At 44.5% G+C, this 13,780-nt stretch overlaps 1 protein-coding gene across 3 annotated transcripts in view; it reads right to left on the bottom strand.

Moving 5' to 3' along the window:
* Positions 1–1,611: 1,611 nt before the first annotated feature.
* The window catches only part of LOC101468006 (DENN/MADD domain containing 4C), a 38,440-nt gene continuing 26,271 nt past the window's right edge, over positions 1,612–13,780 (bottom strand). For 2 of the 3 annotated variants that reach the window (XM_004554375.6, XM_004554376.6), the window contains exons 12-34: positions 12,999–13,223; positions 12,236–12,381; positions 11,975–12,013; positions 11,566–11,696; positions 10,232–10,364; positions 9,906–10,112; positions 9,662–9,790; positions 9,392–9,539; positions 8,718–8,867; positions 8,453–8,572; positions 8,236–8,361; positions 6,990–8,080; positions 6,711–6,906; positions 6,506–6,603; positions 6,238–6,413; positions 5,968–6,126; positions 5,422–5,620; positions 5,222–5,332; positions 4,982–5,119; positions 4,320–4,437; positions 3,614–3,770; positions 3,422–3,486; positions 1,612–3,302 (exon numbers count right to left, since the gene is read on the bottom strand). In XM_004554375.6, coding sequence (XP_004554432.2) covers positions 3,166–3,302; positions 3,422–3,486; positions 3,614–3,770; positions 4,320–4,437; positions 4,982–5,119; positions 5,222–5,332; positions 5,422–5,620; positions 5,968–6,126; positions 6,238–6,413; positions 6,506–6,603; positions 6,711–6,906; positions 6,990–8,080; positions 8,236–8,361; positions 8,453–8,572; positions 8,718–8,867; positions 9,392–9,539; positions 9,662–9,790; positions 9,906–10,112; positions 10,232–10,364; positions 11,566–11,696; positions 11,975–12,013; positions 12,236–12,381; positions 12,999–13,223 — 4,199 coding nt within the window. In that variant the 3' untranslated portion in view covers positions 1,612–3,165. The remainder of the gene's footprint in view (positions 3,303–3,421; positions 3,487–3,613; positions 3,771–4,319; positions 4,438–4,981; positions 5,120–5,221; positions 5,333–5,421; positions 5,621–5,967; positions 6,127–6,237; positions 6,414–6,505; positions 6,604–6,710; positions 6,907–6,989; positions 8,081–8,235; positions 8,362–8,452; positions 8,573–8,717; positions 8,868–9,391; positions 9,540–9,661; positions 9,791–9,905; positions 10,113–10,231; positions 10,365–11,565; positions 11,697–11,974; positions 12,014–12,235; positions 12,382–12,998; positions 13,224–13,780) is intronic. The other variant, XM_004554377.5, reaches the window with a different exon arrangement.

A 13,780-nucleotide genomic window follows, 5' to 3' on the forward strand; every position in this document is an offset into this window, starting at 1 on the left:
AATAATTTTATATTTTTGATAAAGAAAAAACAGACAACAGACTGAATGAATAAAAAAAGGCTTCTTCATTGCACATTTTCCACCAATCACAAGCCTCTCCTTTCACTCTAGACTTTTGACCAATCACCGATCAGGATGAATTGCACTACTGTACTGTGCATCCCCCCACCTTTTAGAAGTGAGCGGTGTGTCTGTGGCAAGCTTGTGAGGGGTGTGTCTGTGCGCAAGTTTTAGAAGTGAGGGCTGTGTCATCACACAAAATTCGCCGAGCCAAGAAGCAGCAAACTACGCTTCACATTTGATCAATGTCGTCATGAATTCCCTCTGACTTTTGCTGTTTTGCTTCCACCACGATAAAAATCACACTTCCTGCACAGCTCTCTCTCTCTGTGTACTTCAAGAACAGTTTCCCGTCTCAAATCTGTTTTCTGCATTATTCATTCGCTTATTACCCACCAGTCTACCGTTGTTTACAGCGCTGTCTTTTTCTTTTTTTCACTTAAATGACCTCGGACAAGAAAGCCTCATTTCTGCTGTTCAATACTGAAGAAATTTAAACTTCTTTAAATTATGAAAAATTGCAGAATATTGCAGAATATTTTTAAGGTTATCTGCTCTAAAAAGCCAGACCAGGAAAATCTCCTTCATGTTTTTCTGTGTTTTATTCTCAGTTACTTTAAAACAAAGGGATCTGCTGTGATGTTCACAATTCTGATGAAGTCAGTACTGATAAATTATCAGAATTATAATATTTCTGACTGTCTGAGGCTAAGTTGAATCGAATCAGGACTTTGAGAACCGGAATCAAATGGATTATAGAAATCAGTGATGATACCCAGCCCTAGTGAGCAGCCTACGCCAGACAGAAGTGGATCTATATCTCAGATCGTTTGTAACGAGCCACGGAAAGCAGCTGTAGCCACTGAAAAGACTAGAAATGAGCGTAATACATTAGATGTCATAGCGCGCGGCTAACATTTACCACAAAGAAAAACGCGTTATTCAGCGTCGTGTAATTTCCGCTAAATCCAGACTCTGTAACTTAACGTAAACACAGAAGACTTTTGACCAATCACCGATCAGGATGAATTGCACTACTGTACTGTGCATCCCCTCGAGTGACACCCCTGGTCTAGAGTGAAAATGAGTGCAAGAAAACTTGTGTATGTGTGTTTTGTTATTTATTGGCTTTTAGAAAAAAAGATCTAACACACACATACCATCAAGTGTTTGTATTTAAAAAAGTCATTTTTTTTTCTAAAAAAATTCAGGTTATTCTGAATTTCCCATAGGTGTGAATGTGAGTATGAATGGTTGTCTGTCTCTGTGTGAGCTCAAAAGGCTCGAAAGACTGCCGATCATCATCCAGGGGATACCTCTGATAGGATAAGCTCGAGCCCCACACAACTCTAAAACTGGATGGGTGGATGGATCTTTTGGGAGAAATGGGATTTCCTGGCAGTGGATGACAGGAAGTTTACATCTTTTTCCATGAAAACAGAAATAAATAGAAATGAAGAGAAATGAGCTACAGCAGTGTTACAAAGGCAGATGTTTAAATCTGGCAATAAATACAAACTCTTCTTAACACAAAGACAAAAAAAGGACAAATTTCACTTTCAATCAGTTCACAAACTCATTTATTGCAGCGCACTTATGTGTAGACATTCATTTCCTTTCCACAGGACGGTAAGAGAACCTTTAAAAAACTTTTCTGTACATCCTCCAAGAGGAGATTTACTAAGTCAACACCGGCTGGAGTCCCCTAACACGGATTCAAGGGGAAAACGGGGGCAGCTAGTTATAAAAACTCGAAGTTAGCACAGCAGCTGCAATCCAAATGTCAACAATACAAAAATAAATAATTGAGATTTTTTTCTGGATGAAAAATGGTGTAAATTGTTAATATTCTGATGTGGGTTAAGAGCAGGTTCTAATCTATGCAGTGCAAATGGAATATTTTACAACACATTTTCTCATCTGTACAAGTACAGCGCCACACTCACACTCAAGTCAACACACAGGTCCATCTTTACCCGACAATTCATCGCAGCACTTTGTTTTCCCGCCTGTTTCACTGTTTTTAGTGGAATGTCAAATATCAAAGGCCTTCTGTCCTGACACAGTTTCAGCACTCATCAAGAGCCCGCTGCACTTTTATGTAAACCATAAAAGAGATCCTGTCTGAACCGTCGTGGTTCACTCTGTGCTAGAGTAGAGAATGAGAGACACAGCTCTGAGTTATGATCAGAATAAGACATGTTAGCTGAACAAACACAGTATGTTACTGTTAAAAATGCAGCTTTAAAAAGGCCGACTGAAGCCAGCACACCTCTGCTGTCTGTGTTCCTCTGATGTTTTTAATCAGTGGTGTGGCACCTTCATGCTTCAGATTGATGTCTTTGTTTTTCATGATCTCTACTTTCCAAACAGCTGCTGTCACATGTGTTATCACAGAGATCAATACTCCTGCTTTGAGCACAGGGCATCTGGAATGTTATGAATCTATTTTAGTGATTGATAATTAGTGATTGTCCAAAGCCTCAGTCCTCTCCCATTTAAATGTGATGCTCCAACACAAAGCTGCACAGAGCCCCAGTGTGAGCCTGTACATGTGAACATTCATTAAGACTCTGATCACAACAATCAGGGTTGTTGACAAAAATGCAACCTCGACTGAGATTTCCTTAAACTGTACAAAAAGTCAGGTGAACTTGATTTACTTACTCTTCTTCAGAAAGTGCACAAAGTTAGAGTCAGAGTCTGTACACGGTCTCACACAGAGCTGATACGAGTATAGCTACGACAGATTTAAGGAGGCAAAAGGCTACGAGCAAAGCTGCTGACATGCACACACACAGATATTCTGTACAGTGATCAATCGCTTTATACAGCTTCTGTAAGGAAAAGCAACTCAACTAGTCTGAAGAGATTCATTACAGCTTTCCAGGAAGTTTACAACAACAGTTCCACTTTTAGGCAGCTGCTTGGAAAACCTCTTTAAAGCAAAGCAAAGAAACATGAAACGGCCAACGTCATCTTCCAAGGCAAACGGAAGAAGCAGTACCATGTTCGTCCAGCTGGAGATGTCCGAAAGTCTCCCTGTTCCCCAAAGTTGAAGCAGGAACAGTAAGAGTTTGTGTCTCTGCTGCTGAGAGGATCAGTTCAGACGAAAGGCGCTCCAAAACATTTAAGGCACCACTGGACGCTGGGAGTAGGCGGGCGATCGATGCAGTGCAGAGACTTGCGCTGCTCCGCGCTCAGCTGGTTGTATGCGCTGTGGTACTCTCTGTCGAAGGCCTCTGCATGATGACGACACAGATATGAGTTAGGAACGTTTCACGTCATCGCTTTTCATCACCTTCAAACTCTTACAGCACACTAGAGGTCACAGCTGACATCACTAGTTAATCTCACTCACCTACGTCGATGTTCTCCCGTCCCAAAGCCACCAGTGACAGAAACAGTATTTCTCTATAGACGCTCCTGTGAGACATTCACACACACGAGGCATCAGACACTTTTCTAATGCACTGCAGCAAAAATCATAACTAAGAGCTTAAAGGAAGACTAAATATGAAACAGTGAGTATAGATGAAGGAGGAGAACTGACCTCTGCCGTTTGAGCCCTTCTGGACGCCGTTTGATCTCTCGGATCAGCAGGTTGATCGGCCCGTAGACGTCGTTGGTCTGGATGTTGCGAACAATGGTGTTGAGGAGAGTGCGGCTCTCCTGGTGGTCTGTTGGCCCCAGAGTTCCCCTCTTCTCCACTGGGAGCACAAACACCAAAGCATCAGAGAGTCTGCTGAAATATTCTTTTAGCAAAGAGCCTCCACTCTGATCTGTTCTGCTCAGCAGTGACACTTTAACAAAAATACCCCTCAATCTCCTAATACATGCACCGAAGGTATCAATTATAAAATCCCTTTTTGTCTCATTCCAAAGTTATTAGATTGACAAGATTCTCAGAAAATTTGACCTTTAACCTCAAGGTCAAGGTCACTGAGGTTCAGTGTTTTTTAGTAGATACATGTATGGTCTTAAGTCCTTTCGTTATTTACTTTACATTTAAAAAAACATCTTTGACTTAATTTGGGGGGGGGGGGGGGTACCTTTTAAATCAATACTTCATTCTCAATGTGAACTAAAATGTGTTTGCTTGAGGTTTAAAGGCTGAACACGTGCGCCCCCTAGTGGTGATAATGCAGTATAGCTCACCACAATAATCTGAAAGCTCACAATTCAATCTGCAAATACAGGTTCTACACTTGACACTGTACTGATGGACAATGACTGATAATGTCTGTCTTCACACTTACAAAAGGTCCTCCAGAGCAGGTAAAGTGGTTCTCCGGGTTCTTGGTGCAGGTTGATATTGTCCCACAGGAGCTGTACGTACACCTGCTTACTGTCCTGTGGCAGTGACGTCAGAGGCAGCTGCAAGAATAAACCATGACATTATAGCACAGCTTACATGGTGCTCGCTAATTACAGGACATCCTCTGTAAAGGAATGAGTTTGCTGTGTTGGGTCTAGATGACTATACGTGGTGTGCACATCACTGCTGGCTTCAGTCTATTACAGTCACAGCATTTCATCTTTTATGTGTGGGTCAGTTTCATATAAACATTCCTCACAGCTTCATTTGGACGTAGTCCTCTACTGTATGCCCACCTGATGGATGATGTCACAGTTTTCTTACAACAACAAAGAATATAAAGATGAGAGCGATCGAGGAGATTTTTTTTAAATCTTTAAAAACAGTAAAAAAGCAGCACACCACAGAGCAAGAATACTTTTTACCAGCTATTGTGAAATAGCTAAAATATTCCACGACCCAATGTTCTGAAACTAATCTACACTCTGGTCTAAAAGTTCCTAGTTCCTGGTACAAGTTCCTGTGGACAATAGTGCATACCTTGAGATTGGAAAGCATAGAAGAAGAAGAGAAAACTGCATTTAACCAGATGTTATGTCTAACCTGCACTCCGTTGTTGCAGTGTTCAGAAGTGAGGATGAGACCGGGCAGGTGAGAGGGCAGGTCCAAGCGGCGGAAATACCACACCAGGTTCCAGAAAATGATTGGGTGCTGGCTGAGGAACTTGTGGGTGTAGATCACCTGGACAGATAAACCACAAAGTGTAACTCAAAGGATCTTGAATCTGCTGGCTGACACTTGCTATACACATCAAACCATAAGAGAATGTCTTTATATTTATACCTGATCTCCCTCATTCTCCAGCAAGGTTTCCAGCTCCTTGCGCAGTACCAAGGGGCTGAGGTACGGCACAGACACTGGTTTGGGATTTGGCCGCTTTGTCCCCATGCCGTCCTGTAAACACACAGAATTCCACTCATTGACTCCATGAGGGTAAAAGCACTACTGTCAGTGAAGGCTTGGAACAGAAAGGAGGCACTGACTTGCACTTCCTGCAAACTGCAGGGAAGGCTGGTGGTGGAAACACCATGTCCAGGTCTCTGAGAATAGTCCAGGCTTTGCAGAGGTCCTCCAACACTGTTGCTACGTGTCAAAGATGTCCCGGTGCCTTTCTGCTGCTTACATGCTGCCTGGTGCTCCAGGAGACCCAGGGGATCTGACTGTACCGGCCCTGGAATCAAACTGGAAACAACCATTCACTTATTTATATAGCACCAAAACATTAGCATTATATAGCACTTTATATTATAAGGTAAAGACCTTACAATAATGCAATGATCCACAACAACAATTATTATTTTTGTTATTAAAGTTTATTCCAATAACTTTTTGTTCTCAGTCACCAAGTAAAAGGCACCAAGATCATATTAGAAGATCTATGCTGCCATCTAGTGGTAGTTTCTACCACTAGATGGCATTTACTATGAAAACACTAGTAAGGCGGTGCTGAAGATTTAAACAAACATGCAAATGCATCTCCTCGTGCATGCAACCTGAGGTGCATTCAGGGTACTCAGATGAAGTTGTACCTCTTCTGTGCTCCTGGAGTATTTTCAGCGGTCTCCCTCGGTTCATCTTCAGCGAAAGTGATAAGGTCTGGTGTCTTAATGTCAGCCGCGCTGCTAGCTGTGGGGTGGGTGCTTGTGCTGTGGATGCTGTCCCCTGAGGCACTGGGATTCACATAAAACCTTAAAGAGAAAATAAAAGAACAGGGATATTTAAATTTGAGTTGCCACAAAGAATATGTTTGTGTTTTACAACACAGGAAAAATAAAAAATCTCATCTGACAGTTTCCTACCCTGTCATCGTGCGCAGGTCGTGAAACTCGATGTGCAATAAGGGAAGAAAGACCGTCTGACAGAAAGGACAGTTGGTATTGAGGTTGGAATCATCAGCTGTCCAGCCTGCCATGATCTCCTCGTCGTACACCAGCGCTTCACAGGAGCGACACTGGGAGCAACTGGACATCAGCACCTGTAAGTGGGATAACGCGTCAAACCCTGCTGTATTTTAAACATCAGCAGTGAGAGTGCAGCGCAAACAGACTCTGTTCATGCATGTCCTACCTCCAGTGCACAGTTCTGGAAAATACTCGAGGAGGAGGCGTGATGCGAGGAGCTTTGCTCAGAGTCAGGACCTCTGCCCGGGCGCCCTGGAATCAGATCTGCAGGCCGACATGAAAACAATATTGAAAGCTGGCATCACTGGCCTAAGAAGTACTTCACTGCCCCTCCCTTGCTTCTTCATTTACATCAGAGAGTCAGTGCTTACGTGTCTGTGTGGTCCCTCGGCCCGTGTCACTGCTGCCGCTGCTGCTGCCGCCCAGGCTGGTGCAGCTCTGGTTCAGACCATTAGCCACCAAACCTGGGATGCCTTTTCTCTCAGGACTGTCATCCAAGTCATGTGCAGCCAGCATATTTTCATCCAGACGAGCTGGGAAGCCACCGCCACCAGCCTGAGCTTCATCCTGTAGAGAAAAGTTACCTTAAATCTTCCCTTTTATGCAGAACAGGCTGACAATGTCTGGAATGACCTTTTAATGACCCTCACCTCATCATCTGAATCGGCGTAAGCGGATGCCACTGCCCCCCACACTTTGCTGGCCACGTTTGCTGCCTGCTTCATGCTTGACTTGAGCACATCGATTTTAGGCCCTGTTAAGAACGTGTCCATCTTGATACCTGAAATGGTGTTAAAGACCGAGCCCAGCGACCCCCCCTGAGAGGACTTGACCAGTGCGGTCAGTGAGGACGATCGCTGGCCCGGGCTCGCTGTAGAGCTCGCAGGCGTCTTTGTCTTTACTGCAAAAGTCTTGGAGCGGGTTACAGTGCTGGGGCTGCGTTTGGGGGTGTTGCTCGGTGAGCCAGTTGGGGTTTTCACAGGAGGCACTGGGAGGCTGGACCTCCGCTCCAGAGTCTGTTTGGGCTGAGGTGCATCCGTGGAGTCTACCTGCGGCTGCTGGAGCTCCATGCTGGAGGATTTGGTACCCAGCGGGGTTTTCAAGCTCATGTACAGCTCGATCTCCTCAGCCAGGTTACGGGACACCACAGCAGGCACGGAGCGTGGCGGTTCCTGACTGTTGACAGAGGCCGACTCTTCGCTCTCTGACACCAGACGTGACAGTGGGTCAGCTCCCACTTCCACGTCGGCCCTCTCCAAAATGGGTCCTCGCACTCCAGAATCATCTTCATTAGTTTCAGTGTTTTTTCTTACTTGTTTCTCCCTATTTACTTCGGTACCCTTCAGCTCTTTGTCGTCTGTCTTTCTTTCTTCTGCGGTTTCTGGGTCCTCTTCTTCTGGAAGCTTTTTAAGCCTCAACCCCTGATTTTCCTCAGGCTCTTCCTCCAAGTCTTTAAAAAGTGGTTTGGGCACAATATTAGGGGGTGGGCTTTGACCTCCTGAGAGGACTCCAGCAAGGATACGAGCATCAGCTCCCATTCGGCTGGCCATGTGGTCCATGCCTGCCTCAGAGAGCATTCCAGCACGAGTTTCAGCGCTGAAGCTGCAGCTGCGTTCAGAGAAGGATTTCTGCCGCTGATGCTGAGACTGGTGAGCTACGGCCGGGGACGGCAGCGAGGGATCGTCATCGGTAAGTGACACGTTATCGTTCTTGCTGTGTCTCCTGAACAGCTTCCCTTTACCTGCACACAGATACAGTTATTGTAGTGCAACAATTACATTTATGTAGCTTAATTGAAACAGGAACAAATAATCTTTACAAATTCAAAGGTGATGCCAATTTCACAGAATTTCCAACAAAACCTTTAAAGTATTTGAGCTAAATGTACTTTCTTACCCGTTTCTCCGTCAAAGCTTCCCGTGGACAGCCTAACAATACTGTGGACATGCGGCAACCCATCGACAGGACTGTGGGGCTCTCCCACTGCTACTGCACTGTCCACTGAGCCAGCTATGTCCCCTCCTGGTTAAAAAGAAACAAAAATAAAAGTAGTGGTTTGTGGTGCATACATTACAATACTGGAGGTGAAGGCCTGAGGCTGGGCCTTTCTTACCATTATGCTGTGCTTTGGTATCGTTTCTCTCATCAGCCGGCGGAAGTGCAGCGTGCAACGGTTCAGCCAACTCCTGGTGCAGCTCATCCTTGGATCCATATCCTTGATCACACTGTCTCTCTGGAGAGCACAGAATATAAAAAAAAAAAAACACAAACACAGCTGTAATCACAAATGTACGCTTTTAAGAAAGCTTTTGTTTTTGTTCCTCAGAGACTCAGCTGAACCTTGTGTTACAGAGAACCGATGCTTTGGGAATCAGTACCTGCGCTGCAGTGGTTATCTGCTACGTCTTCCATGTCATGGCTGGGGGCAAATACACTGTTCTCCTCACCGTTGACCTCGCTCGAGCTGTCTGCACTTCCATGACTCAAACAGTCGGCATCAGTGACTGCTGAGGCAGCTACTGGAGCACCTAAAGAAGGACGCAGGAAGAAACATGAGTAGACTGTATGTGGTATAGCAGCAGACTTCTGATATTTTCTAGTTAACATCAAGTTAATGTCATCGTTTTTTTTTTAAATTCCAATTTATATGTAATCATGAAGCTATGATAAGAAGTGTCCTATAACTTCTAAGTAGAGTCAACCTCTTGTCTGATAAAGTTTCAGGTTTTAACTAGTGCTGTTAAAATGACGTTAACGCCATAACCGCATTAACGCCGATCGCCCTGTGCGTGTGGCTGGACGGCGCTAACGAGCTAACGCCGTGCAGCCCCACACATGGGACGATCCGCAATAACTCGCTAACCAAGATTTGCCGCGTTAATGCGGTTATGGCGTTAACGTCATTTTAACAAGATTAACGCTGACAGCACTAGTTTAAGTAACCCTGCTAACAGGTAAACAAACAAACCAATCATATAACCTGCTTAGAAGAGGTAAAAAAAAGCAAGAAAAGGGAACAAGAGGAACACAGCCTTGTACATTTGAGTCACACCTGTGGTAGTCAGTGTTGATCCCTTCTCAGAAGATGTGCGGTTTAAACCGTATTTAAACTGCGTGACTCCACGAAGGACGTTGCGCAACTTGGTCCACATGATCAGGCCGCTCTGGTTCCGGCTGGGCCACGGGCTCTCTAAGACAGCCTGCGCAGAACAGATGAAGGATGAGATGGGATTGCTTAATAAATCCCATAAACCAGCATATCAGCAAGACCACACACACACACACATTTCATATGTTAAAGTGATAAGCCATATATGTAAACCTTATTGTAGTATCCATATGTGATGGCGTTGGGATGGACTCCAGCTTTCTTCATCTCAACCAGGACTCGCACAGCCATCACAGGCAGACCCCACACGCCGCAGAGCTGCATCACCACTCTGTAACACACCTGACAGCAGACAAACACATGATCATTACTTTATATGTTTTGCATTGTCTATGAAATTCCAAAAATCTAAAGAGAAGTGATAATCTAAACATATTCCTACAAAATGTGAACGTACCTCATCCAGTATCTCCACCTCAGTGGTTCTCATCTTCAACAGGATGTTGTACGCCTGCTGCATTGCCCGGGTCTTTGACTTGGCCATCCGTACAGCTGCTGGCAGGCAGATGAACCACAGACTGTAGCAGTGACTGAACAGACAGCGGGCCCACAGAGGCGGGTTGGAGTAGAAACGCTTTGCCATCTTGTATGAGAGCTTGACCTCCTATAGGAGCAGTACGGGCACACGTCAGATGAACACGTTGATAAAGACAAAGGGTGAAGAGCATGGTCAAAGCAGGTATCGTTCCTACTTCTGCTAAGGATGATAGTGTGAGTACGTACTTGCTTTGTCCTCTTTGCTAGTAGTGCAGGGCTGCTGGACAGACTGGCCCCTGCTGCTCTGGTGCTGAGTGCAGGACGTAACTCTCTTGGACGGTCAAATAGATTTAACTGCAGTTTGGGGAACCCTTTATACCTGCAGAATGTAAAGCAAGGAACACTTTTAAACCAGAGTAGAGCATCAAGTCAGTTTAACTTGTTGGATATTGATCTGATCGTTTTAGTAACAGAGGGGGTTGTTAATCAGTTTCAGCTGCTTTGGTGTTAATGACATTAACAACAGGTGAACTAGAGGGACAACAACGAGAAAACCCTAAAAACAGGAATGGTTTTACAGATGGAGGCCACTTCTCTTCTTTTCTGATTGTTTTTTCACTAGTTTTGCATTTAGCTAGGGTCAGTGTCACTGCTGTTAGCATGGGGCAATGCATAGACACTATAGAGGTTGCACAGGTAGTTCAACTCCTCCAGGTTGACACATTAATACCACTGGCAGAAAGAGACAGGCAGTTAACTCTAGGAGAGCTGGACAGGGCCACAGAAGGTCCTTAACCCATCAGCAGGAGCGGTATCTGCACCTTGGAGCCCGATTACGTTTGCCATAAAATACCAGAATAGCAGGTCCACCAGTGGCACCCTGTGCTTTTCACAGATGAGAGCAGATTCACCCTGAGCACACGTGATAGATGTGAAAGGGTCTGACGAAGCCATGGGGAACATTTTGCTGCCAGCATGACCAGTTTGGTGGTGGGTCAGCGATGATCTGGGGAGGCATATCAGTGGAGGGACACACAGACCTCTGCAGGCTAGGCAACAACTCCCTGAGTGCCATTAGGTATTGAGATGAAATCCTTGGATCCATTGTCTGAACCTACACTGGTGCAGGTGGTCCTGGGTTCCTCCTGGTGCACAGTCTCATGTGGGGAGAGTATGCAGGCAGCTCCTGGCGGATGAAGAAACTGTATGACTGGCCCCCATACTCGCCTGACCTAAATTCACCTCTGAGACATTATGTTTCAGTCCATCCAACACCACCAGGTTGCACCTCAGACTGTCCAGGAGCTCATCGATGCACCATCCGTTTTCTTATTATGAGCACTCCCCTGACATTCTCAGGCACACATGTAAGCACGCGGTGACAAAATGGACTCTCCTGCTGCATCATTTTATCACTGTGATTTTTGGGGGTGTCTTGGAATTCAGCCCTCTGTAGACTGATCACATGCCCATATCGGTGTTGACATTCAGCATGATTTTTCCCCTATTGAGCTCTGATGTGTTTTTAAAGTGTTACTATAATTTTGTGGAGTGTACGCTTAAAGCACTACAAGTCTTACGTGTACTGAGGAGCAGGATCTGGTCCATCATCTACTGGAGGCTCAGGAGGCATTACAAAGACTGTGTGCTCACTCTTTTGAGACTCATCCAGCTCCAGCAGTCTTGTGTCCTCAGATGACTCTCCTTCAACCTGCAGAGGGGATCACATCCAGAGATTTAGAAAACGACACAGGCTGTAGACCATTTCCTGTCTGATTCCAGTAAATAAACTAGGTTACGAGGATACTCTATAAAGCTTTTGTAATTAAGCAGTAAAGCATGCTTATTTGATTGTGATTAAGTTAGAGGAAAAGCAGGAAAAATCCATGCCTCTTGACTGAATGCATTCATCAGATAGGGGGAAATTAAAATATATGAAGAGGGGAAAAAAAAGGTGCAAGGAAATCTGATTACATTATCAGCAATTACCTTGGTGCCCTTGTCGGTGATTTTATCAGAGGGAAAAAGCTGCAAGTAGAGGGAAGAGAGCGAAGGGAACAGAATGAATCAAAGGAAATTATGGCTTCCTTAGCCTCCCAGCGTACAAATGTTACTTTGCCAATGAACCACTGTAACACAAAGGCCTGTTCCTGGAAGCAACGCTCCAACGGAAGAGAAAAACAAAACAACAAAGACCAGCATGCGTTTTTTACACGCCTGGAGGCAGCATGATGCCGGGATGGTAATCACCTTTTCGACGCAATCGTCAAAAAAGGCCAGGCCTGTGTCCTTGTCGCTGACGAAGGTGCACTCCTCGATGAAGCGGATGAATATCTGGGTCTTGGTGAGCTGGGAGTAGAACTTCTGGTGGGCACGGTCTCTGCTTTTGAGGAACCCTGCAGGAAGGGAAGGAGAGAGTGCGGCGTCAGCTTCACGGTCATCTCAGTTTACGGAATTTATGAATTCAGTGTCACTCGTTAATTTCGTAACTTAGCAAAGAACAAAATTAGAGTCTTTACTGCATCTTAAAAGGACAAACATAAGACGTTTTGTCCTTTTTGGCCTCATTATATTAATTATTCCTGAGTGACCCTCATCAAATCAATGTGCAGCTATTTATAAAAGTGTTAAACTATGTGGCGTGAAGAAGAGTCTCTTTCACATCATCTAAAATTGATCTTTGAGAGGGGAATTAAATGGAGCCAGGAGCCTATTTCCCAGCAACAAACACTCTTATGGCTGATGAGAAAGGTGATTAATTTCTAAAAACACCTTTAATGGTCTATTTTAAACCATTACAGTACATGGAAGGGAGGGCAGGGAATTGGACTAAAGGGCATATGAATGTGCTCAGCCTCTCAACCATTCGGTCAACCTGACTCCTTGAAACAGAGATGCCAATAAAAGTATGCATGAGTTGAGCCCATCTGAATTAAAGTTGTAAATTATGCAAAGGTTACAGATCCAGGAAGCCATCAACAAATCCATAGTGTTTGGTGAATCACGTGTTTACCTTGTTGGTCATAGAGGGAGTCTGCAGCCGTGGTTTTTTCAGAGGGCGCCTGGGTGATGGGTTTGAGGTAGCAGCGGTAGCCCTTCAGGATGGAGGCCATGAAACGAAGGAAGGCCTCTTGGATTTCCATCTCCAGGGCCGTCCTTTTCTTGTGCCAGGTGAAGTCCGCGTCCATGGGAGTCATGTCGACAGCCAAGCCATCCGGCATCACTGGGCGTAGCGAAACTAAAACAAGCCAGTGTGGTCAGTTTAAATAATTTATATCAATTTCTCAGCTCTCTCCTTTTATAAAGTGTCATTAAATGTACTCTTAATTAATAATACGTTTATTAATTAGGTCTCCCCACATTTACTTTTCTGTAATAATGCTTGATGATGGAGATAATGTAATGATGCAGAGAGAAAATTATGAGAGTCACAGAACAATGAGGTTACTAACGCTGTTAGCATTAGCTTTCTGACCAAAACGCCTCAGGTGCTGTCAAAAAGTTCAGACAGGTCTAGATAAGCACAGCGTATGAATGATTAGAATCAAATGCATTAACTGTTGCTGTTTTATAATTGAGACTGAGCATGCTCAGTGTGGATTTTGACAAAAGTGTTTACAGTTAAGCTAGCTAGCTTGTAAGTACTTTTTATTGCATCAAAAATTTGACATAGTAAAATAATTCTGATATTTTATCAACCGAGCAACCAGAAAAGAAAATATGAAAGCGTATTTGTTTTTTAAAAGGAAATAGCATATAGTTCAGATGCTTTTTTCCCCATTATGTAAAGTTTTG

Source organism: Maylandia zebra, linkage group LG3, assembly GCF_041146795.1.
Source record: "Maylandia zebra isolate NMK-2024a linkage group LG3, Mzebra_GT3a, whole genome shotgun sequence".
NCBI classification, from domain to species: Eukaryota; Metazoa; Chordata; class Actinopteri; order Cichliformes; family Cichlidae; genus Maylandia; species Maylandia zebra.